The sequence below is a fragment of the Mastigoproctus giganteus genome, chromosome 13, assembly GCF_048544385.1.
Source record: "Mastigoproctus giganteus isolate SK-2022 chromosome 13, ASM4854438v1, whole genome shotgun sequence".
Classification (NCBI taxonomy): Eukaryota; Metazoa; Arthropoda; class Arachnida; order Uropygi; family Thelyphonidae; genus Mastigoproctus; species Mastigoproctus giganteus.
In genome coordinates, this window is record NC_143587.1 from 145,047,135 (window position 1) to 145,072,831 (window position 25,697).

Sequence of the window (25,697 nt, forward strand, 5' to 3'; positions counted from 1 at the left end):
TTGCCAAAAGGTGCAGACTATTTATATAATGAAACACCTTTTTGTAGAATAGCTGAATATATTAAAATTCCATTAACAATTCAGTACGAAGCTGGGTACAGTTTCAGCTATATCACAGGTGCTCTTTCAAGAAAATCGACCTTACTAAATTTCAACATTTTCTTCCTTTCTTCAATATTTGGATTTCTCTGTTAATTAATCGGGTATATGTACGGGCAGAATTGTCTATCCTATGACACTGTAAAAAAGTGGAAACGGAAGTTCCAGTGCGGTCGTACAAGTGTCTTTGACGATCCAAGAGAAAGAAGGCCATCAACATCCAAAGACAGCGAGACGGTCGCAAAGATTGAGCAGCTGAGTGACAGACATTTGGCAATTCATTTCATCGCAAATGCAGTGGGAATTAGTTATGGGTCTGCCCAGAGCATTTTACGACCATCTGCACATGTCTAAGGCCTCCGCACGATTGGTTCCAAGATTACTGACACCTTTGCAGAAGAAATGTCGAATGCAATGTTCTCGGCAACTGTTGGATTTGTGTAATGCGGATGTTGGGAACCATTTTGATCTGTTGGGGACAAATGCTGGATGGACCAGTATTATCCTGAGACTAAAGACATGTCAAAGCAGTGGCTTTGATTCGTCTCAGGAAGTCATCAATGAAGTGCAATCATGTTTTCAAGCAAAAGTGCGGACTTCCATGATCAAGGCCTTAAACAACTGATCCATAGATGGGAGAAATGTGTTACTATGCATGGAGAGTACATAGAAAAGGAGTAAAGTTCCTGTTAAGTTTCACCTTTCTGGGGTTATTATTTCTAGGTAAGGGTACGAACTTTTTGACACCCCTCGTATGTACAATTACAAGAGCAACAGCGTAAAATTAACGTTTTATATTGCATATTTTATTGATATTTTTGTTTACCCAATTCTTAAAGAAGTGTACAACATAGCGAGGAGAATTAATTTTCATTTATTATCTTTTTATTTGTGGCTACTTCTGTTAGTTTCCATTTTTAAGGACACGCAGTATACACTCTGTTTTAATGCTTTCTTTTCGAGTGCTCGTAACTAAATATAGATAGTAACCAGCAGAATGGCTTGGGTGATATCGCAAAAACGAGAGATACATACTTAATGTACCGTACTTAGTGCACGCTTTCGCGAATAAGATAATGCAGAATTTGCTTCGAAGATGAAGAAAAGACAAGTAGATGAACATTTTCTAAGACAACAGATAGAGCCAAAGGAAGAGGGGAACTTTCATAACTGCAATATTTCCTTGTTTATGGTTGCGCAAAATTAGCCTTATCTTCTATTCGAAGCGCTCGCAAGAAGAAAAGCAGACAGAGGGGAGCTATTGCCATTATTTATCCACTTATCTTTGTCTTCAAGCTGCTTCGAGCGTTCACCACGCGCTAATGGACTGTATGACCGAAAATACCTCTAAATAAGAGAAATCCGTCTCAATAAACATCACCCGTTCTTGTTCCGACCAGGGAAGCATATATTAACTACGAGTTTAATGTCCGTTTCACGGCACACCTGATCTTTACCCTCAGCTACGATTAAACTGTCCAAGAGAAACCATTTTGCCAGCTCAGGCAAGAATAAAAATTAGCTAAATAGTAAGGAAATGCTGATATGAATTACGTAATCCATCTTGTTTTTAGCTCTCACTGGTGGATAAAACTCTTTGTGCACTTTCTAGTATTGAGGTCTCCAGGTAGTTGTCGTATAAATATAGAGAACCAGCGATGTTTAGGACCATTAAGAAGGGGTTTTAACTCATCGGCGATGCTAATATTAATAGCCAATAAAAACAGGCGTAATATAATTTATTTTCGTGGTTTTTGATTCTGGATTTAAGATAAAGTGGTCTTTGAGGGATCTTGTGTAGCCAAGGATTGTCTATTGACATTTACGTGAAAAACCAAATGTCAGTAGCCTGGAAGGATGAAGAGCAAGGAGTGTAGTAAATTTGAGCGTTTCTGAGAATATGAATTTAAATGTACTCCACTGTTATCAATTCTTTACGTGATGCTTTCTTCCAAATATTCCAATTTTTTTTTCACAGAAATACATTTTTAGCTTTAGGATCTGCTTCTAGTACAGCACAGTGTAGTTAGGGGACGGAGTCATATTGGTGAAATGGATTTGTCAATTTTACTGTTTGAGAAAGTCCGGTTTCGATCCCGTTCGATGATTGAAGGAAATTATTAAGGTAGTCTGAAGCAGTGATTTGACTAGTCGGTCTCAGCTGGGAGTTCAGAATATTCTTCCGATTTTTTTGTTTTGCCTTTTTTTTTTTATTCCGAAAACAAACAAACCAGTTTTGGAACACACGCACAGTTTACATGTATAATGCGTTCATTTGGCTTGAGTTGCCTTATCTATAATTCAATTAGTCCAACCGTCAAGAATTTCAAGTTATCAGGTTAATTTAATTTATTAAAAATATAATAATTGTAATATTAATTTAAATAAAAAACGAAATCCAATCTAAATCTAATAAATCTTAAATCAAGAACGAAATCCAATCTAAATCTATTAAATCTTAAATCAAAAAAGAAATATAATCTAAATCTATTAAATCTTAAATAAAAAAAGAAATATAATCTAAATCTATCAAATCTTAAATCAAAAACGAACTCCGTTCTAGATCTAATAAATCTTAAATCAAGAACGAAATCCAATCTAAATCTGATAAATCTTAAATCAAAAACAAATCCAATCTAAATCTAATAAATCTTAAATCAAAAACGAAATCCAATCTGAATCTAATAAATCTTAAATCAAAAACGAAATCCAATGTGAATCTAATAAATCTTAAATCAAAAACGAAATCCAATCTGAATCTAATAAATCTTAAATCAAAAACGAAATCCAATGTGAATCTAATAAATCTTAAATCAAAAACGAAATCCAATGTGAATCTAATAAATCTTAAATCAAAAACGAAATCCAATCTGAATCAAATCAAAATATAATAAATCTTAAATCAGAAATGAAATCAAAATACAATAAATCTTAATTCAGAAATGAAAAGAAATCAAATCGAAATATAATTAATTTTAAATCAGAAATGAAATGAAATCAAATTAAACCTAATCTAATCAAAATAAAATAAATCTTAAAGAAAAAATTAAACCACATGAAATCAAAATCTGATATTAGCTTAAATAATTAATAAATTAATTCTTCCTTTTAATGAATATTATTTAAAATATCTTCTATTCCTTATACCTTTGAAGGATTTCATTAGTAAAATGCTTTTCTGAAAGAAGTGTCAACTGAGAATTAAACTAATTTTTCCCAACAAGACCACAAAACAACTCTCTCTCTCTCCAGCTAATAATGATTCAAATAAGCGACTCAATTGGCTCGCAGTTTTCTAATCAGAGAACCGTCTGGTTACTCTTGGTAATGGATTTCTTTTCTTCCCTATTTTTTGGACGTCGATTTCTAGAATCTAGTCTCAATCGTGCTGTGGGCTAGCACCTGCTAAGCTACATTTAGATTGTTTGGGGTTCTGCTTTGCTTCAAATTTAAAAGCAAAACTCACTGGATACCATAAATTGTAGTCGGCAGTAAGACATCAAATCGAATGCCCTTGAAGATCAACCTGTGGGTCAATGCTTTCTCTTAATTCCTTGTCAGATTAATGAGACGACTCTGAAGTGCGCTTATCAAATATTTTGTGTCCAAACCTGGAAAGACTTAAAAAAAGGGAAATAAAAAATTAATCACCACTATGAGTGGAAGAAGGAGTTGCCACTCGTTCCAAGGACGTCCTTTTCTACAGTCAAGCTACATTTACTTCGCTACTTCGCTTGGCGTCGCTCGCTCCCTGTCGTTACCTGATCGCAATACGAGATCTTAATGGTTGATTTCGCGAGCGTTGACATTACGCAGCTCTAATGTGAAAAGTGCGGTAAGAAAAGGGCATTTAATTTTACCTCCTCATTCGCCCGTACTACAAGATCCAGGGAGGCCGTTTTTGCCAGTGTTAAGACTGGGTCCGAATAAAAAAGAAGAAATCGCTGCACCAGATGTCAGACATACCTATTAAGAACAAAGTTAAAAAATCATCGGAAACTTGGGGGGAAAAAAACATGCGGGTTCACTTCTTCTGTTTCTTATCGCATCATTTTTTCATGAGCAACAACTGAGAGATCTTTTTTTTTTTTTAATTCTAAGCTGAGCCTGAGATAAATATCATTAAATGACTGATTCCTATAAATCGTACATTTCTTGGAATTTTTTTCTTATATCTATAAGCTCAATAGCTAAATCAATTGAAAGAAATGGCCGGCTGTTTGAAAAATAAAATAACGCGATAGGAATGCCATACGTAATCGCAACTTCCAGTGAGAAGAATGGCGTGTACTCGCAGGCTATGATATATCGTATAACATGCGATAAGCTCAATAGAAACAAGTTTGAGGGCACTTTCTATGTGAGTTATTAGACCAACTCACGCACTCTAATGTTCCCCAAGCTTGGACTTCCCCAATGGATTTAAATGAATGTTGATGAACCAATCGCAGATAGACTGCTGCATTTCAGTGACCAACATGAATCGGTGTTCTTTTAATGCCTTTTTTTAGGAGCAGTGAAAAATCAGAGCTCTAAAGGAAATGCTCCGCATTTCTCACAAGTGGTATCTTTATATGGCATAGCTTCTTGCTGTGCCATCGTGGCAATATTATTAGTGTCTGATCTTTAATCATCCGAACCATGTGGAATAAAGGTATGCAAATACATTTTATGGACCTTTTTACACTATGGCTGTGTTAGTATGTCTCGATCGAAGATTTCACATTTTTAGCAGGAAGCCGGGTATTTCATCCCGCAAAGCAGACACTGTCTAAAGGCTATAGCTGTTTCACTGCTTATTGTAAACAACTAACAATGTATCACACGATTTATCTGCTTCTTTTGACAGCACCTTTTCCACCTTCTGGTACCCTACACTTGATGGACTGCTGATGACGGGTGGACTTAATTTAGTTTATCTAGACTTGCTGCTAATAGCATTGACAGTCTGCCAAGATGTACCTCATGCGCAGAGAGTACATCTTTGGTGGATCCATCACTTTGGACTTCATTGTCCAAAGTGATGATTTAAGTCCACTAAGGTGGATTCTTCTTTTTGGTGGCATCTTTATAATTGATGGACCGGTGCAATTTTAGTGAGCTGCCAATTTGGGACTCTTTGAGACTCATTGGAATATCACTGAACGCCTGTTTTTGGCAGTATAATAAATAAAAAAAGTTCTCTGCATCCAAAAACTATGAAATTTCTTCGGCCCTATTTGGATGGTGGCTAAATCTTATTTGCGCTGGTATTTAATACAGAACCGAAAATATATTCATAAAACAAAGCAGGAATAAACGATTTAGAATATTTTTAAAGCTCGAACTCAAACCTGTCCTCTTTTACTCGGAAAAATCAGGCTGCCTATCTTCCGATACACCGGCTATATCAGAGATATCAGAGTTGCAGCTTTGTAATCTCTCGCATATTTTTATCTGCTCTGTTACGCCTTAGGGATATGTACTTCGTTCGCTAAGCGCTTTTTGTTGATTTTTGTCGTTTATTTTTTTATCCATCCCCTTTATTGCAGTCGGGTTAGGTTACGAAAGAAAAAAAGGCGACTGAAGACAGCATTTTAAAATTACAAATAGCTACTGGAGAAGGGACAGGCTAGCGATGAAGAGTAAACATTACTGTAGTGGGCTATCTTTTTGCCTTGTTCCATCTGTTTTGGTATTCAGATCATCTTCGTGCAGGAATAGTAGATGGACGAAATAATCAATACAAAATTCACGGGACGTCTGAACAGCGGAAAGAATTACTAGAGATCGCAGTGATGCTCACAGGAACATTCTTAAAATGCAGTATTAAATCACTACGAAAAGCTTATAATCAACTGCTTTTATTATTTTTACTTTATATGAAACTTTTCTGAATTAATAATTTATTTTTCCTTCTTTTTGATAAAGTTATTTGGTTTCTGTTTGAGCCTTTCATAAATTTGCTTGGAAGCCAAAAAAATCTTGATATAAAATGGTTAAGTTCCTTTTATTTTTGACCCGAAACAATGGAAGTTGAGAACCGTTGCATCAACTAGATAAGGGACAGAAAGAGTGGGAGGTTGTTGAATAATTACCTTATTTTTGACTGTGAATTGCGTGTCAGCTTAAAACATTTTTGGAAGAACTGAATACAGTTAAATTCCACTTTTAATTTTTGCACAAATTATGACCAAGATATCACCATGACAGGAACCGTATCGGCTTATATTTACGGCCGTTTAGTTTCAATTTATGAAGGTAAATAGGAACAGTAGGGAGCTGCTCACGATATGGATTCTAGGTAGGCGAACATTTATTCATTAACTTATATTAAATTTATTTTATAAACAGAAAATTGATTCCAGTAACTTTTGGATCCATCCTTTGGTGGCCTAGGCATTTTCAGTATATATGGCTAGCTGCAGGCAAAGGATTGGCCACCCCTGCTGTTAACAATCAATTATGGTGATATCCTCCCTTACCATGAGGTTAGGTGTCTAACTAACCTCGGAGATGTAGCTCTTTAAAAGAGTGAATAAACATTTTGGACTCCATTTATATAATTTAGGCAAAGGTTTTAGTATGCAAAAAGAACTGCTGATATTGGAATGTTTATTTCCAGTTCCAGACATTTCGAATTCGCACAGGACGTGACACACCAGCTGTATTCATTACAATGAGATGTTTTATATTTTTTGCTTTTTGGTTTTTGAATTTTTCTCATAAATATTGTGGACCCTTCACGAAGACAAAGCCATCTACAAATTGGAAATTACAAATTGGACCCTTCACGAAGACAAAGCCATCCACAAATTGGAATTTACAAATTGAACCCTTCATGAAGACAAAGTCATCTACAAATTGGAATTTTCACTCTCCAAGAAAACTAGGCGCTCTATGAAAACCCTTCTGGTCAGAAAACCAACTCAGAGGTTGTGCATTTACTTTTATATATTTATATCTCTTATGATTCAGTGCCCCCACCCACAGTGATAAAGATAGAGTCCAATCATGAATTCCACGCACTCAAATAGAACTTAAAAGGCAATACCAAAGAGAACTTTATCTTTAGTAGCATTTTGTGAACAGTTATAAGTATTCAAAGGTACAAAAGGCTTCAAAAGTAGTTTCAAAGTATATTAATCGGTATTTTTCTTTTATACAAACAGTGAGTAACTATGGCCCATTGTGTGGTCAGCATAAAGGGGGTTAAAAGGACAAAAATATATCCAAGTACACATGAAGTAATCTATTCTATATCTGAAGGCTTTCATTGACTCAATAAATATCATTCTTCTATGTGTGCATTATATCGTATGAAATCATTATAAACATTACTCCACCTTAAGCACAGCGCAAGACTATTGTGCAATACCAGACATTATTTTTTATATGGCCAGTCTTCCCAAATTCTGCGTTCTTCGTGGCATTTGAATATCCTGTTGACAGGTTTCCATATGGAAAATCAATATTTAGTAACAGACTGTCAAACAAGAATACCTGCTTTGTGTACCAGCAGGTGTCTCTTTATGGACTCTAGTCACGATAGTCTGGACTGGAGACAGGTGGTTATATTCTTTCATATTTTCTGCAATATTTATATTTTGTTTTGATCCGAATGGAATAATTTTGATTCAGGAAAAAATATAGTTTTTATAACGCTAATCCGTCCTTGGTTATGGATAGCTCTTTCTAAGAGGAATGTGGACTGCTGATAATCTCGATAAACGTATCGAACTAGCACACTCTGTGACACGTGGTCCATTTATTTTTGTGAAATTACCTCATGAATTAGCATTTCTGTTTTGTATTCCAATCGTTGAAGGTGATAATCGCTTGAGACGATGAATTTGTCATTGTCATCCAGTTAGAGATGACTTCACTGCTGAAGTCCTCAAGGTCAAGTGAGTTCAACCAGTGACGCAACTGCCTCGAGCATTTAATAACCACTTTAGAGGCCTTCCTGGGTAGCACAGTTCGTATAATCACTGTCCTCTTCTCACCGACTGGAAAAGACCTGAGTTCGAATCCCGTTAATGATGGGAGGAATTTTTGTTGGTCTTTTTCGCAATGCCGCAAAGCCCAAACAACCACTTCAAAGAAGCCTGTATTTATCTTTATGATTCCTTGTTTCCCTTTGTCTGGAAAACAACTCACTCAATGAAGAGCAAAGAATTTGACTCATGGAAACTATTTCTTAAAATCAACATGATGATTTTAAGAAACAGTTAATTAAATAAGGAGAACGATCATAGTCGCTGTGTTGAACACAAATACATCCATTAAAAAAAGGACTCGTTGTTATTAAAAACAATTTTATGGTCAGATCCAAAGGACTCTGCTTTTCTAGAGATCTGAATAGTTGAAAATGGATTAATAATGAATCAAAAATTGGTATTAAAAGGCTGACGAATAGAAAGGCTGCTTCTTTCCAAAAGTAACGATCTAACTTTCTAGTAAGAAGAATTTCTACCTCGTCTTGTTCTCAAGACACGTACTCCAAGGTTAGAACTCGAATTTTGCATCACCGCTTTATCCTGTTGTGTTTCATGAGCGATTTTCTTTTTTCATGGAACTTTTCAGGCAATTTCTAAAAAAGGGACACAAATCTTTGCCATCCAATTATCGCCCTATTGCCCTGACTTCAACCACCCGTTCTAAAGTAATGGAGAAATCAATTAACTGCCAACGTTTACATAACCTTGAAACCTCCCACCTAATTAATGATCGTTACTGTACTTTCCCTTGCCTTTCATCCAGAGAGAATCTTCTTATTTACTTTTTCTTCGTCGACTTTTCTACTACCTTGCGTCCGATCTGAGGTTAACTTATCACGAGGGCGTTTAAAATCCCCTATTGAAAAGGTGAGAATAGTATGCATCATGTCAAATTTGCATGTAGTTATGAGTCAGTTTATTTGCCGATGGGACAGAAAAATAAACCTAGAAGAAAACCCTAATATTTTGAGTTTATGATCCCTGAGATAAAATAAGAAAGATTCTTCAGTCTGCGACGGAAACTGGACCTTATTCCTTGTTAAAGGTGTTGGCATTAATTGTAGGCATTTGATTCACTCTCACCCCTTTGTTTTTTCATTTGTTGGATCACAGAAAAGGAGATTAATTAACCATCCTTGAATATTTGTACTACAGTAGCATTTGAAGAAATTCAATGAGTTCTTAAAATGTCAGGTATTCAACCCGACTTGATTTAAAGGTCTTCCGGAAGTTCAACTCTTATGGATTGTCTTTTGCCTTTTATAATTAGGTGGTCCATTTATTTTCAGACGACTCGGTCTATATAAGGTTGGATAGCTCGAGATGCTCACAGTGAAAGTCATATAGCAAGCAGGCCAATGGTCATTTCTTCCATCTACCGTTTTCATCACATACAATCAATGAGCAGATTATTAGGCGCCCTAGAATTCTGTAGGATTTGCATCTCAAGGATAGAAACTCCACTCGGCTTAGACTCCATATGTTAGAGACACCTGAGTAGTTTCTTTTTCAAGAAAGAAACCAATACTGTTTCTTTGTTCAGCATCGTAGATTGCATGGTCTTCGGTAAACGGTGCATAGAAGCAGGTCAATATCCTTGTTGGCTCTTTTAACTAATGCCACAATGTATATTCTGTTACATAAGCCCTTAGCGGGTGGCATAGCTGGTATAATTGCCGTCTTTCCATATAAGGTCGAAAAATGCCAAAGTTCGAATCCCATCTATGACCTGAGCAATTTTTATGGGCCCTTTTCACAACGCGGCTGAGTTAGTTGGTCTTTGAAGAGTGGTTTTTTTCTCCCGGAAGAAACATAAAAAGATCATATATGGTGCAATATGATCTTTAGTCGTTGATGCACCAAAAACTTTAAAACAACTGTCATACTGGAATTTGGAGAAGGGGTATTTGCAGGAGGGCGATTTATTCTAAATTTCCCTCCTCCAAATACTTTGTTGTCCAGTGGGTGGTCTATTCTATGCAGGAGGCTTACATTTTGGACACAAATCACCACTGTATATGGAATTACAGCAATTATCGGTCCATTAAAGAATGTGTCCTTGTATTGCCAACATCTCTTTCATTAAACTCGTTTTCTATCTCTTTGCATTGCCACTAAGGAGATTTTAATTGTAAACAATAAAAGATCTTAATCTAGCAACAGTCGCATTCATTATGTGCACTCCAAAGTGCCAGCGGGCAGTACGTCACCATCAAAGTGAGCTCAAAGAAGAAAAAACGACAATATAATTAGTAGTTCCACTAAGATGACACGCCATGATAATAACAGACCCTTGGGATTTCCGTATTCTTTTCCTCCCGTGCCGGTTCTCTTTTTCTTGATTATCTACTCCGTAAAGGAGTGTATAGGGAATCTTTTGTAACGTCGTTAGACATCCGAATTTCTCCAGACTTAATTAGATCACATAATTAACTATGTATTAGGGATTCATCATCTCTGAGGGCCGGTTTCTCGGTCTTTATATTCTATTACATAAAAAGCTATTTTTGTAAGGCTTGTATTGTCGTATTCCGATTAGCAATTATTGGGGTATGTCACATCTTCCACCAGGTAGAGTTATCTCTAACAATGGATTAATTAAACTTTTCTTGACACTGGTATTAGTTTTATTCTTATCCCTAAAGAATTTTTGAAGCTTGCAGAAAATTGGACAATGAAGAATAATTTATGGAGGTTTTTTACACGCTTCTCTTTTCTTTGTTCCAATTCTTTCCATATATCATTCTGTTTGGTTAAAACCTGCATGTTATATAAGCACCTTAGATAAGCAAGTTAATGGAGACTCCTTTTATGGTTAATATGGTACTCAAGAGACGATGGTACTCTAGCATTTTTTTAGACAGACTAAGTTATATCTGGATATCTTCTTCTTCAAGAGGAATGTTCACCCTACAAGTTATTTTTTGGTAGGAATTTTTTCCTGCCATAAAGTTTGGTTCAAGGTGTCTTGGTCAGTTAAACTTCGGGCTGTCATGCACTCCCGTACTCCATCCACCCATGTCCTCCTAGGTCTTCCTCTTCTCTTTCTTCCTGGAGGTATCCATTCCAGGATAGCCTTTGGATATCTGGTTTCTTGTATCACTTCCATTTTTTCTCTTATGTCTTCATTCTTTATTTGGATGTGCCATGTTTATTTATTCCATTTCGTTGAAGGACTTCGAACCCGGACCTTATCCACCCAGTGTGAGGAGAACGATGATTATAATTTCTGTGCTACTCGCGAAGACTGGTATATCACGTAATAAACTGAGGGTCTCCTCTTCCCAATCCAACCAACCAGGATTGGTAGGAAGCCTTTCGAAAAGATACTGGGCTCCACGACTCTCTTTTAAGATTAAAAACTGTATATTGCGATGATTCGTTGCTCCTATCTCACTATTTGAGCTCCACTCTACATTTTTTTTTAAATATAAGATGTATATTTATCCCTAGTGAAGTTGGCATTCTTATTAAGTGTCATGTACAATGTGATGATAAATTTGTTTTACACCTGGCATGATTCACAGCTTCATTCTAGTCGTAAGAAGAATAGATGGTTTCTTACAATTGCGAGAAACTATGATAATAAATCAAACAGAAAATAAATTGCATCGAAATAATCTTTTCCTTCAGTATTTCTTGTACGAGAAATGGCATTGGTACAATAAACAGCTCAAGGTAACTCACTGTGCTTCACTCTAAAGTGTGTGTGGAGTGGATGGGTCTAGTGAACGACCTTGACCTGCCCGTTGTTTTAATGTCTCAAAAGAAAAGCAATATTTGGGGGCTGTAGAACAGTGTCTGATGCATTAATTGGCCAAGGGATTCCTTGAGTAGTTGATATTGGTCTTTGAATGCAGTTCTCATGCTTGGAAAGCCACAGAAAATTAATGTATATACGACTGTCTTAGAGAAAAAACATGTTGAGTTTTTCTTTTCTCCAAAAGGGATGGGGAGGTGCATTCACCTCAGTATGAGCTGAAGCATACATTTGGAACTTCGAGCAACGATTAGGTTGGTAATATGTATATAGAGGGGTAAAATTTGATGTACTTTATAATCGATATTATAATTAAGAAAAGGGTTTTCAATCAATTCAAGAAGAAATAAGCCTTTGTCTTCAAATCGAGCCACAATGTCTGTCTGTATATAAAATTTCCCGTATAAGTTTATTGGATGTTATTGGACCAATCTCAGTACTTCTCGACACCTTTGCACATGAAACCTCCAGCAGAGTTGCGGTTTCTAAGATAATAATAATACCGGCGCCTCTAGGGCCGACTACCATGCCACGTTCAAAGTCACTTTTCCGTCTTGCCTATTGGATTTCACACATGCAGTACCCTACCTATCTGTCCACCTGATAATATATAAAGATAGAAAGGTACACCTATCTATCTGTCGTATGGACAGATAGATAGGTGTACCTAATAACATGCCTCTCAGTGTACACACCAACCAACGAGAGCAAACAAAAGTACATGGCTTGCCCAGAACACAGCACTGTCTTCAGCACCAAGGGCTCTGAAGATATATTGTTCAAAACACGCAATATTGCATGATTGCAACGAATTTACACATCCAGTTGAAAATACATGGCTTGTAAAACGGCCAGTATGCCATTTTAACAATGCCTTAAATAACGAGAAGTTCTTCTGATGGTCAATAGAGAGTTTGAAGCACAGCAGCATGTGATGGGGCACTTCTGAGTCAGAAATTAATATGGAGGGTTGCATTAATTCCTTGGTGTCGCTTCGTTGACTTCAATCTGTGCGCGACGATCCTTGCTGATTGGCTCGACTGTCGGTGGATTGAGTAGGATCACTAGTATTTTTTGAGTAGGGCTCTCTCTCTCCTACTTTTACATTATCGTCGTATGAAGAGGAATTCGTCGGCGCAATATAGCCTAAATTGCTGATGCGCCTAAAACCCTACAACAACCAACAGGAATTTGCCACAACTCAATTTATTTCCAGTCATCCATTGTCCAGTGGGCTTAGGAACACCAATACTGGGCAGAGGGCGACTGGATATATAAGTTTTCTGGTGTGACGAATCCCTGTTTCTTATATATCATGCCGATGGGAGCACCAGAATAGGCGAAAATAATGTCAGTATAGGGATTTCCTATCAAGGATGCAGGCTGGTGGAGGCGGCAGTGTGATGGAGGTGCTTTTGTGGTGCACATTTGGCTCTTTAATACCAGTAGGGCAAAATTCGAATAAACTCAATGTTTTAGACAAGGTTCATCGCTTCACGGGTGCAATGTATTAGAATGGGTCCTTCCAGCATGGCAATGCTCCACGTTACAGCACTAGAATTGTGCAGAACTGGTTGCAGGAACAAAAGAGTGAATTCAGCCTACTGACGGTGTTCTATCCATTTGCCAGATCTCAATTTAGTTGAACATCTGTGGGATGAGGTGAAACGAGCTCTTCGGATTAGAAATCTGCAACCATTGTGTTCCAGAACCGCAGGAAGTAGTTGAGTCAACATGTACCGGTGTCCCAGTGGCACATTGTCGGTAGTCATTGAGTCGAAGATATTCTTAAGGCTATGGGGGTAATCACTGTTAGGTAGGTGATTCTAATAATGTGGTCGCTCAGTTTACACACACACATATATATATATATATATATATATATATCTGTGTGTGAGGAAAGGAAATGATGAAGTGGATCAGTGATAGAATCCATAAACGTCCAGTGCAGTTAATTTTTTTTCTTCTTACCTTGCTACAATAAGCATCCCAAACTAATTGAGAATTCCTCCTTTATGCAGCAATATTTCATCATAGTTTGTTCTTTTAGCCAGACTAGTTTTCATTTTATATTTTCAACTAATCGGTACAGAAGAAACTTCTTCTGTTAGTTATGAAGTCAGTTGCATTTCAGTCATTCCATTTTCCACCGGCTTGTTGTTCTCCAATGGAAAGGAAGTTTAAAAATAAAGAAAATTTATTTGTTTTCTGACTGTTATAAAAGATGCCTTTTAGCTTTATTAAAAATGTATAGATCTGTATCCAAATATGTACACTTTATTTAACACGATTATAAACGAGAATCAACCTGTTGTTTTTCTGATTTTCCACTGGCTTTCTAATAGCTAAAACCGAAATACAGTCTCTGCAATAGAAGCAGTAGCCATTAAAGCCTCTTCTCAGATATTAATGACATTTCTCTAGGCGCACAATATATGCCACGCCTTCCACCGACTGGATAAATGCTCTGTCAAAATTAGCCATTTCGTGCTCAGTTTTCTGTCATAATTCCATTAAATATTTATCTTCAAACTGGAAGTATGTCCATTTGAAGCTTGCAAAAATATTACCAGAATTTTTTTCATTTTCATTTCCTCTTATAAAAGTTCTGAGACAAATAGATGGCAATCTACGTCCAAAGTTTCTCAATACCTGATCAGACACACACACACAAGCACGAACAAATGAATATCAAATATTTCAGAACGTACTTTTGCTGCTTCGTTAGGGTACTCAGAGGTAATGACATGCGCAAGCCTCTGATACTTTCTCCCCTCTTCCAAAGTTCATCTTCTGTTCACATAGAAGCGGGGCACGTGTAGTTTTGCTTGTAATGAGCTACTGTCTCCGTCTCATGTTATTCCGAGTAAGAAATAAATAGCGGAGGGACCCTGCCTTAGCCTACTTCCAAACATCCAGCGGTCGTCACGGCAACCGGATCTACATAACACGATTCGATTATCGAAAGGGAGTAATGAGTAGCTAATGTGATTGTTTAAGTCAGTGAACAGGAATTTGGATGAAGATGGATAATTATTTCCAGTAAAAAGATAATAATTAGTTTCTTTCTCTCTTGAAGTTTGGTTGCGCTCTTGAAAGTAATGTCCCTTTTTCTTACTTTACCGGAACGTGGTGTTGATATTTCTTAATCCTTTAAGTTAATTTAGTATCGTTCTAGGGAATGTGTGCTTCTATAAATTTCAGTATCTTTTGTTTTAAGAGACTTAACAACGTGGACAACTTTTGAGAAATGGTGATATTAACTTTAATTGGTATTTTTAAATCCGGAATTCTTCTTAAGAAGTTACAGACTCAATCTGTTAAATGGCGAAATTTAGATGGCGAAATTTTTGGAGAGGGGCGTTGAAAGACTTCGTGGCCTGAGTATGAAGGATTTATTTGATGAATCTAGTAATATGTTCATTTTAAACAAAGTCCACTTTGTAGTCCGATGCTGCAATTCGTTGATTCCCAGCTGCGAAGATAGTTTCCTCTTGGGCTTCTCGGAATGCATCCACTGCAGCAATGATGTCACCATCAGTGAGAAAATGGATACCAGACAAGTACTTTTTCAGGGAAGTAGGTGAAATTCCGATGGCGCTATATCTAGTGAATATGGGAGGATGATTCAAGATTTCAAAGCCACGCTCGTCGAGTGCAGCAATGACAACGGCAGACTTGTGAGCACGTGCGTTATCCTGGTGGAACAACACTCCTCTGCTGAGTATTCCTGGGTTTGTTTCTTTGATTTTTTTTAACGAAAACGCGTCTCACAAGGTCTGCATTATATTTCCCTGTGACTCTCTGGTGTTTTCTGTGAACTGCCTGGTGTTGTCTGTGAACTTAAAAATAAAATATCTTAAAAAGCATCATGCTTTTGAAAAGTTTCCGGAAAAATAAGATATACCTTAAAAGTAACCTATGGCTCTATAAAATGCTGTTTATTTTAAGTCTTTTAATACCATGGCAACTCCTTGTGAAGTACGCGTAGGGGGAGATCGATATCATCGCGAAACCTCCCCTCCCTTTTTATCTAGTGCAAACTGTAGATTGAACAACACGGCTGTGTAAAACTGCTTATGGAATATCTTCACTCCAACTATAATTATCCCTTAATTTTGACCAGCAGCAGAAATCAAAGCCAGATGTTTGTCGCATGATGTGGAAGAACACAATTTCCAGAATCGGTCACCATTTTTTTAAAATATCAAATAATTTATATATAACATATTTGCAGATGATGGATTCATCCCCGAGATATAAACATGCTGAGTAGAATCGTTTCTCTTTCTAATATATATACTAAATTGCATTCGTCAAGTATTCATCTATTTCACCCGCCATGACGTGGGCGAATCGATACTTCGTAGACCACCTCCTCTCCATCTGCCTAATTCATATCATGCCATTCTGTCCCTCACCTTTCGTAGGTATAAGATGGAGTTTCTGTAGAGCCACTCCTCCTTTGTAGCCATCGTTATGGGGAGCACTAGCGGGGGAAAGTGCCAGTGCTCGCCGCATCAGGAGTACCATCAGAGCATTGAAGTGGGCTGGAACAGACCCGGCTAGCATCTGTTCACTCACTCACCATGTGCCTTATACGACCTTTCGATTACTTAGAAGCATTCATGTACAGATGCATGATGACAATTTTCCGATGATATCGAGCAAACATGCCAGATCCAAATTCGCCCTGGCAATCTGTTATGGATTATGAATGCATCGTGGACAAACAGTTCCATAAACTAAAATATCCCATGTGGTGGAAAATATTTAGAATATTCTTCAATTTTATTTATAGAAACGCCATTTAGTTTTATTATTAAATATAATCCTGCTCGCTCTTTAATGATATAACAAAAGTACTGAGATGCATCATTATCTCAGTGCTGCTAAGGTCGTGAGGCATCATACCATCCTGTCACAGAGCGAAAAATACCTATTAAAGGTCCTCTCAAGGAACCAGGATTACAATCCAGTCCTTTTCCACATTTTCTCACTGACAAAATTTTTATTACATCATTAAAGAGCGAGCAGGATTATATTTAATAATAAAATCAAATAGTGTTTGTATTAATAAAATTGCTTTGAATCTTATCTCATTTCTTCTTCTGAGAATTAGGACTTAATGTTCCAAATAATAAACAAGTAAAAACATTCACTTTTTTAATGGTCATAGGAGAATTAATTTTAAGTCAGATTAAGAGCAGGTTAATGGAAATGATATTAATATAATGAGAATAATCTTATCTGAGTAACAAACCAACGCAGCTTTTAATAAATGCTCCAACACCTGTGCTCGTAATGTAATCTACACCATTTACATCCAATGATGGGAAAGCTAATTGATGGCCAGGGTATACGCTTTCTTGTTAAGTGTAGTTATGAAGCTAATTTCTCACTTAACGCTTCGAATGTTTCGTATATTTTCCGGAAGTGCACTTCAGGGTGTTTAAATTACAACTTCCTGTAGACACAAAATGGCTGTTAAAGTTTTATATCTAACGTTGGACTTTTAGATAGGACGTTACAAAAACTAAATATGCCCTGGTAAAAATGTGTGCACAAACACTCCCAAGGTGCCATTAGATGCATCTCAGTTTCTTATCGTGGTAAGCCGCATGCATTACTGCTGCAGGCGTGAACATCCGATAAGCTCAAATTGCTAACTAAATCATCAATGATGTGTGAAAAGGCTGAGAAAACAGAAAGAATTCTCGTCAACTGATGAAAGCGAGTCATACTAAGTTACAGTATCGAAGCAAGAAAAATAAAATAACCGGGTATGGTTTTAGGGGTTTGATTTAGGGAACGATAATGAGTTTTAGCCTTTGTCGCTGAATTCATGGGCGTAGTCGAAGATAAGAGAAATATAGGGTTGGGGCTGCCATAGTAAAGGTGTGGCCGAGTCTAAGAAAACCTAGTATTTGTCAAAAATGAGATTTAGCAGACAATGGAGGATGTTCAGAGACCATGACTCCTTACATAAAAAGGACTACATCCTGAAAAGAGGGATCTAAAAGGTTTTTAGTACGCTCTGTAAATTTAAGGGGTTTGGAAGAGTAAAAATTAGGGACTATGGTATAATGCCGCTGTATACGATTTTAATTATAAAATAATCTTAAGAATAAGAATTATTATTAATTAAAAGATATTGGGAAAACATAGTATTTTTTATAAATTAACTACCAGTTAATTTTAGTGTGGATAGTTCTGTTATAATTTAGTTGTTGATAGTTACGTTTAAAATTATAGATTTAAAGTTGCTTTGGAAATTAACAAACAAGATTCATTAATTATGCAGTATAATTTTAACTTGAAACTATAATTATCCATTCATATAACTAAGCCTTTTAACAGAATATGCGGAATAATGGGATACCATTAAAGGAGATTCCTATGAAGCCATTTATTTTAATTAATAATATATAAATGATCTCAAGGGACAACCGCTAATGGTTCCCCTGTACATGTAGTTTCACTGCAGTGTTGTGCGACCTTGCAGTAAAGCCCGTGTTTTTCTGACTTTAATCTAAAAGTTTTGTCATCAATCGCCGAAGAGGCTCGAAAATGACAATAAAAGATGAGTCTCAATATAATAGTGTTTTAGTTTTAAATTCGTTTGAATATTGTTCCTTATTATTTTGTTATTAATTTTTAAATATTTATTTAGTTTCCAAGCTCTGCGTAATTAATTGATTTGATATGATACTTTTATTGTCATGTTTCAATAAGTGAACTGTGAGCCACCGCATTGGCTTGTGTATCAAGGGTGCTGTTATTAATAAATGCGAGGTTTCCTGCGCTCACCACGCATTTATTAATAACAAAGACGAAAAAAAACAATCCTTATACACGCATGCGCTAATAGAGAGAGTACAATGTCAAAATGTGTGAGGGTTACGTGCGTATGTATTGAATAAACTCCGCACCAATTCATTCTAAGTTCATATTTTTGGTGGTAATATTGCATAAGATTAAATAATCGAGTTTTAAATAATAAAAATCGTGATCAAAAGCATAAATTTAAGCCTACTTATCAAAGAAATGGAGAAATTGGAAAGGCTAGGATATAAAATGGAACCTTCCAGAGGAAGGTTCCATTTTAAAAGATGTTGAGTCCATTTCTTGTCCTAGTTGTTTTCCTATTATCCATTTTTTTTTTGGTATGTTTCTTTTACATGTAATCATTTATAATTTTGTTATTTTACAAGTATTTCTTTTATACGTTTTATCTGGTTGTGTCATTTTAAGGTTAGATCGTTAGGAAGATTTATAATCACCCAACTCAAAAATCTTAAGTTTATTAACTGCATTTTTTTTTTGTTTGCCAGAAAAGGTCATATTTTTTCCGCTATCAAAAAGTGCTGATCTAGTTCTTCCTTGAGTTTTTTCAAACTTTCCGCCTCCGCAGACCTTCAGAGTAATATATTCCAACGTTCTACAACTTGCTCTTTCCTAGCTCTTATCTCAGTTACCAGTGAGAATATTTCCTCTTATTAATTTTACGAATCCCTCCCCTAACGCCCTTATACACTTCTATTAAATCCTCAGAAGGTGTGCTGAGCTCTGCAGACTATAACTTCTATGCCGTCCTCATGGTGCTTAGGATAATTCTTAACGTATTTCACCAATCTAATCGCCCTTCTTTAAATCTTTTCCAGAAATTCTACAGCTTTCTTTAGATGTATCCTCTACATCTGGCTACATTATTCCAAGTATTGTCATATCATCGTTTTATATATATATATATATATAGAAAGATAATGACCTGATTCTCTCTACTTTCAAAATTCTAATAAATCACGCATAGAATACAACATCACGTGCCCTTCCTTTCTCCATTTACACTGTATGTTGATCTTCGTATCTTTCTACATCATAATCCATAAGTCTTACTCACCCAGAACTATCTTTAATTCCTCTTCCCCTAATGTATATACTATTCCTGCCTTTGGGTTATTTTCTCCAAATTCAGTAATTTGCATCTTGGGTTATTTTCTCCAAATGCAAAACTTTGAATCTGGTATCATTAAACTTGAGCTGCTGTTTTTCGTACAACGTATCGTAGTTCGTCAAAATCCTTTTTTAAGCAGCGAATTTCTTATCTTTATCCATCCTCCCACCCTTTCAGTCGTCAACAAACTTTGACAGCTTCCAATTGAGAATTTTCTCGTCACCTGCTAACACAGTTTTCTATGTAAAACAAACCTCCAGTTGGACACTGTCAAAATTATTCTATTTACAGCCATGCCAGTTTTGTGATGAAGATTTTGTTGTTGCCATAGATTTTTTTGCATATAAGTTTCTGTAAAACTAGAGCATCCTGATTTAAAATGTACTTTCCCTCATTCTGAATAAGAGTTTCACACTTCAAATCAAGTTCTATCTGCTAACGAGAGCAACTTCTTTAAGCATCTAATAACAATTTAGACAGTCTTGGATGTTAGACTACATTATACACCCTAAGTATCCAAGTGAAGCTAAGTCTTTTTCATAAAACACGAGCATCGTTTACTTATCAGTCCAAACATTTCTGTGTTTTTTGCTAATATCAATAATTAAGGTAACACAATTAAGAAAACACACACACACACTGCTCATGGATGTTTTTGAGTATTATTAAAAACCGCATGTTGATTCTCTTCTCTTACAAGAGCCAGCTTTCTTATCAGCTTCTAATATTAAAGGCAGGGGGGTGGTCTTTATTCTCCAGTGCGCCTTGTCAATGCACTTGTCATTATCACATCTTGGAATGCTAATGCAAATGTACAGAGAGCTTTTATTCCACGATAAAATAAGATAAATCATCAGTTATCGATGTTATAAAGGTGACAGTACCAGCGGGCGACGAATCGAAACTCCAACAGCTGACTGTAATATTTGAACTTCAAGGCACACAGTAAAAAGAGCGGAACATTCTTTTCACTTTGGCCTTCTAAGTACCCGTTATGCATATAACACGGTGAACTGAATGCATGTTAAAATTGCATTGGAAACTCGGTGAAAGCAGGCGTGCTGCTCATACACACTCACAGTGGAAAATAGACTGGGTTTCAATAGAAAAATGTGCCGAAATTCTTCAGAAGACATATTTACACAGAGGATATTTATGCTAATAGAAAATATCCAACTGTGGGTTAATGGATTCGTATACATACTCAACTGCATGGTGTTTTGATGTCTGACTTCGATTCTTTGTAAAATGGAAATGAGTAAATACTTTGAAATTTCAGCAATGATAATTTAATGATGTGACCACCGATGTGTTTGAAAGTTATGAATGGTGTTTACAGATTATTTTTCTCTATTAAAGAACTACTTAACTACTCTGGTAAGATTTAAAGTGGTAAGAGAACTCAGTTTTTAAAAGTTTTCCAGTTATATTTGTAGAATGTAATTAGTCTTCAGAGAAACTGTGGATGAATTGGTATGTGTGGGAAGTGGTTTTATTTATTTAATTAAAATTCTATAATACAATCTGTACATTCAGACTGTTTCATGTACAACACTCAAGTTGCCCATCGATCAAATTCAGCAGGAGCCACAACTGAGAAAACAAAGGAAATCAGTGGTGTAACGAAGCAACCATTTCAAGAGTATATAGTGAGCGGAAGACGAAAGATGAAGAAGAAGAATTCAGTTCTACAAGAAAGAAATTCAGCAAGAAGTCGGTACTCCAAAACGCAGGAATTTAAATTGAGTTTTGCGTCAGAATAGGAGGTCCAGTCTGCAGCAAATAAATGAAAAATTCAATTTAGGTAAAGAAAGATCCATTTCTATCCAAACCATGCAACGGGATTTGGAGAAACTGGGATTTGGTAGTCGACTTATGGGACAGCCTCTTCTTTCTCTAAGAAATGCAGAGATTTAGCTGTAGTGGTGTCGATGCCGCTAAATGGTAACACTGGACTGCGGAACAGTGGAAAAGGATCGTGGGGTTTGTCGAGCGTCCATTTACAGTTCTTTGCACCAATTGTAGGGTGAAAGTGAGGCGTGAACCTCGTGAAGCCGTGCATTCAGACTGTTTCATGTCCACCTCTCAAGCAACTCGATTTGGTATCAAGGTATGGAGCATTCTGTTCGTATGGACGGAGTCTGATCATACCGATGTAAAGCCGGGGTACCTCCAATCAATATCTTTCTGTCCTATTGGACCAACTTCAGGCTGCAATGCTTAATTTTCACGCAGATTGCGATTGATTCTTTCAAGACAACAACGCAACTATCTAGGCTTTAAAAACTGTATCTGGATTGATTCCAGGAATATTCCGAAGATTTCCAATAGCTGCTTTGGCTGCCTAATTCTCCAGAATTCCCAATTCTGAATCCAGGTGAGATGTCTGGGATATGTTGAATACAACAGTGCTTTACCGTCCTAATTGACAAATGTCCTAATGAAAGGCTGATCAATCCGGAGCTATACCTCCCCCAGACTCCCAGTGGAATCCATGCCACAAGTTATATAGGTTATAATTTGGGCAAAAGGTGTCCCTAGAGTGATTAAAAGTTTCTAATTTTGTGGTCTGTGAGTGTAGTACACAACGATAAAAGAAAAGTTTATTCCTCGTGAAGGTAATTAATATTTCTTTATCCCAAAGTGAATCTTAGTTTAAACTGTTACAGTATGGTATCATATATGTATCAATATATGTATTACAATATCTGCTTTGTTACTAATCATATCAAGAATTAACTAAAGTTCCTTTCTTTAATTTTTCAGACCCTTGTGAAAAAATGTATTGTGTTTTTGGAGCCAAATGTCTCGTGGATAAGAGGACTCAACAAGCCTATTGCCGTTGTCAGGAGAGTTGCACTAGTGTGTTCGCCCCTGTTTGTGGTACGGATGACGTGACCTATTCTAACGAGTGCCATTTAAGGATGGCCTCGTGTGCGCAGCAACGAAAAATTCTTGTACGCCACCAGGGATCCTGTGGTAGGTGATTAATATTAACTAGAACGAGTCAACTACTTCCAGGAATTTTCTTAGTTAATTTACTGCTTAGTCTACTTTACTAAGAGTATCGACGTGACAGAAATTCCACGCAAATAGAATTCCACATAATAGATTTTAATAGCCCTTTTTTGTTTAAACTAAAATTAATTGCCTGATTTATATATTTTGTTTTATAAAATGCATGAAATTAATTTCAGAATCAAAAAACGGAAAATATTGATTTAAATTTACGCGTGATTATGCAAACATAATTAAAAATAATTAATTAATTTATAGTTTAATAAACTGTAGAATGAAAACAGACTCAGCCCATTATATTTCGATATATCCATGCTTCTCTAAATATTTTTATATTGATCCACCATCATCCACTTGGAAAAGAATGTATTCAGTTGCGTTTAAAGCCAAGAATTCGCACCTCTTCGCCATTTCAAAATGCATATTGACCCTCCTTTGAGCTGTCCGACTAGGCGAGGCTCAGATGGAGCAAGGTCTGACATTATACAGAGGGTTCAGGTAGAGGGGGATTTTTCAGAGCAAACTTCAGCGTTCTGTCAACTAGCAGGTTGCAACTTTTCGCCAAGAGTGGCCCAGTACCACTCAGTACTGACCGATCTTTGAATAATCCTGGTAATGTTCTATAATGGATCCCTCAAAAACTCAAGACAAAGTCATATTTGCTTGGCCTTAAAATACGAATGTTTTCGCTTTGTGCTTTAAAATTTCGGTTGGTTTAACTTCCTTTGACCACAAAAATTGAATTCGCGCGTTGCCGCCCAGCAATGATGGAATCCGAAAACGAGCTGACATCTTCTGGCCGTAGCAGCAAGAGGCATATTAAACGTGTTAGATCTCAACCTGTGTTTAAGTTGGTCTTAGTATCCGGTCTGATTAATATCCACAAGAGCGCGTTCTGATTCTGACCGTTATCAGTACGTAATATGCAAATTGATTTTACTATTTCATTCATATTTTGTGTTTATAAATATTTATTTAACTTCTGAACATTTTAAGAACACTGTATTAATTGCATATATAAGCTGATAAATAAAACTGATGAATAACTAAATATAAAAATTGACACTCAGATTTGTAGACAGGATCACACATCTTTATTCCAGATTACCAAGACTTGTAATCGCTCTTGGCATAAGTACATCACAAATATTGCTTCCTATCCAACAATAAACTGGGTTTTTCTTTTAATCTTTCGCCATTACTTTTCTTCTGAACAACTGCTCAACCTGGAAAAATCTCTTATTCGCCCTGCAATGGAATATTGCTACCACGTCTGGAGTGATGCCCCCAAAACCTCTCTAAAGTTTCAAAACTTCATTCAAAAGAAGTGTTTTCACTCTCTGTTTCATAGACGTCCCCCTTCTGCTGTATGCGTTTTCTATAAATACTTCCCTGGGTACTCTTCTTCTGAATCTGTAAATTCCCTCTCTCACTCTCTCTCCCAAAAACAGTCCGAACACGTGCCACCAGCAGTCATCTTCCCACCATTCAATCACTGCTCCAAACTCAGAGAACCAACTTTTTCTCTTCCTCATTTACCAATCTACTCTTATTCTCTGGAACAACCTTCCTTCTCATGTGCCTTCGTAGGTAACTCAGTTGGTAGAATCGTTGGAAGAATTTGTGTTTGGGAGTTTCATAAAAGAAAAATTCTTCTTCTTGGCTGAACTAATGGAAGGAAATAATATTTCCTTCCGTTAGTTCCTTTTGTTCAAAAGTATGCCAATAATAAAATACAACCCTTATCACACCTGAGTTAAGACTTTATTCTAAGATAATATTGTGGTAGGAGCCTGTTTCTATAAGAACTATTCCTTTCCAAATTTCCCATTTTTGAGGTTTCATTTGAACTTTTATTGTTGTTTTAATAGTTAACTTTTAAGTATAAATGCAAGTAGAGATGGAATTGAGATAACCTCCAATGTCCTAAAACCCGCTGGCAAGTAAATTGTCCAATTTCCGTTTGATCACCAAAGCATTTCATTGATTTAAGCGCTATCCTTGAAAAATATCTCCATCACTGCGTTTATACTCGGAATAAGGAGCAACATTCATCCATATTGAACTTCTGACAGTTTGTACCGATCAGAAACGAATTTCTCTGATTTCTAAAAGGATTCTGAATTCCCAATAGTGCGTCATATTCATGGCCTCGCCTCATTGATAATGATTTCATTCATATTTTAGATAAAAACCAGCTGCAGTTCCAGAGAAAAACAACTTGCGTATGATGAAAAGGTTTCCTCTCACTGTCAATAACGCAATCCCGTTAGTGAAATACGAAGTGCATATATCCAAGACTACTTTGAAATATTAAAAATGTCGTATTTTTATACAAGAGAAAAATTTCCATACATACAGAATGATGTAATATGTTTTGTACTTCATGTTTTTCGTTTTAAAACTGTTGCTTTTAAATATAAGCTCGATAACTTAGCATAAATTTTAACTCACTACTTGTCTAGACATCGAAAATGTATTGGCTTTAAAATATTTGGACGTTGCCAAATCATAGAGTTTTTCCTTTTCTGATATGCATGATTATTCACCAGAAGGAGATGCATATGCGTAGGTTTTGCCACTTAGATAACGAGGAAAATTCGTTTAACGAACAGAAAGTTAAGTTCTTGGTGCGTTTAAGAAAATTAACACATTATGTGTGATCTCCACTAAGAGCTGGGAACAGAATATGGCACTCTGTTACATATCTGTCAAGCACTAATTAGGTCTCGGCGTCACTATGGTTTTACTGTGTTATTCTGCTGGGAAACGTGGGCTGAGGTGGATTAATCCTATTCAACATAGTTCAATCAGAATTGTTCTGTGTGCTTCAGAACATCCCTGGTTCACAGTCTGTGATAAGCTTTATAACCACTATGGATCC

The 25,697-nt window shown here is 36.4% G+C and overlaps 1 protein-coding gene across 6 annotated transcripts in view; it reads left to right on the top strand.

Moving 5' to 3' along the window:
- LOC150076502 (agrin-like) overlaps positions 1 to 25,697 on the top strand; it is a 424,773-nt gene that overhangs the window by 283,691 nt on the left and 115,385 nt on the right. For all 6 annotated transcript variants that reach the window (XM_090387651.1, XM_090387653.1, XM_090387652.1 and 3 more), the window contains exon 3: positions 22,562 to 22,774. In XM_090387651.1, the coding sequence (XP_090243777.1) occupies positions 22,562 to 22,774 (213 nt within the window). The remainder of the gene's footprint in view (positions 1 to 22,561; positions 22,775 to 25,697) is intronic.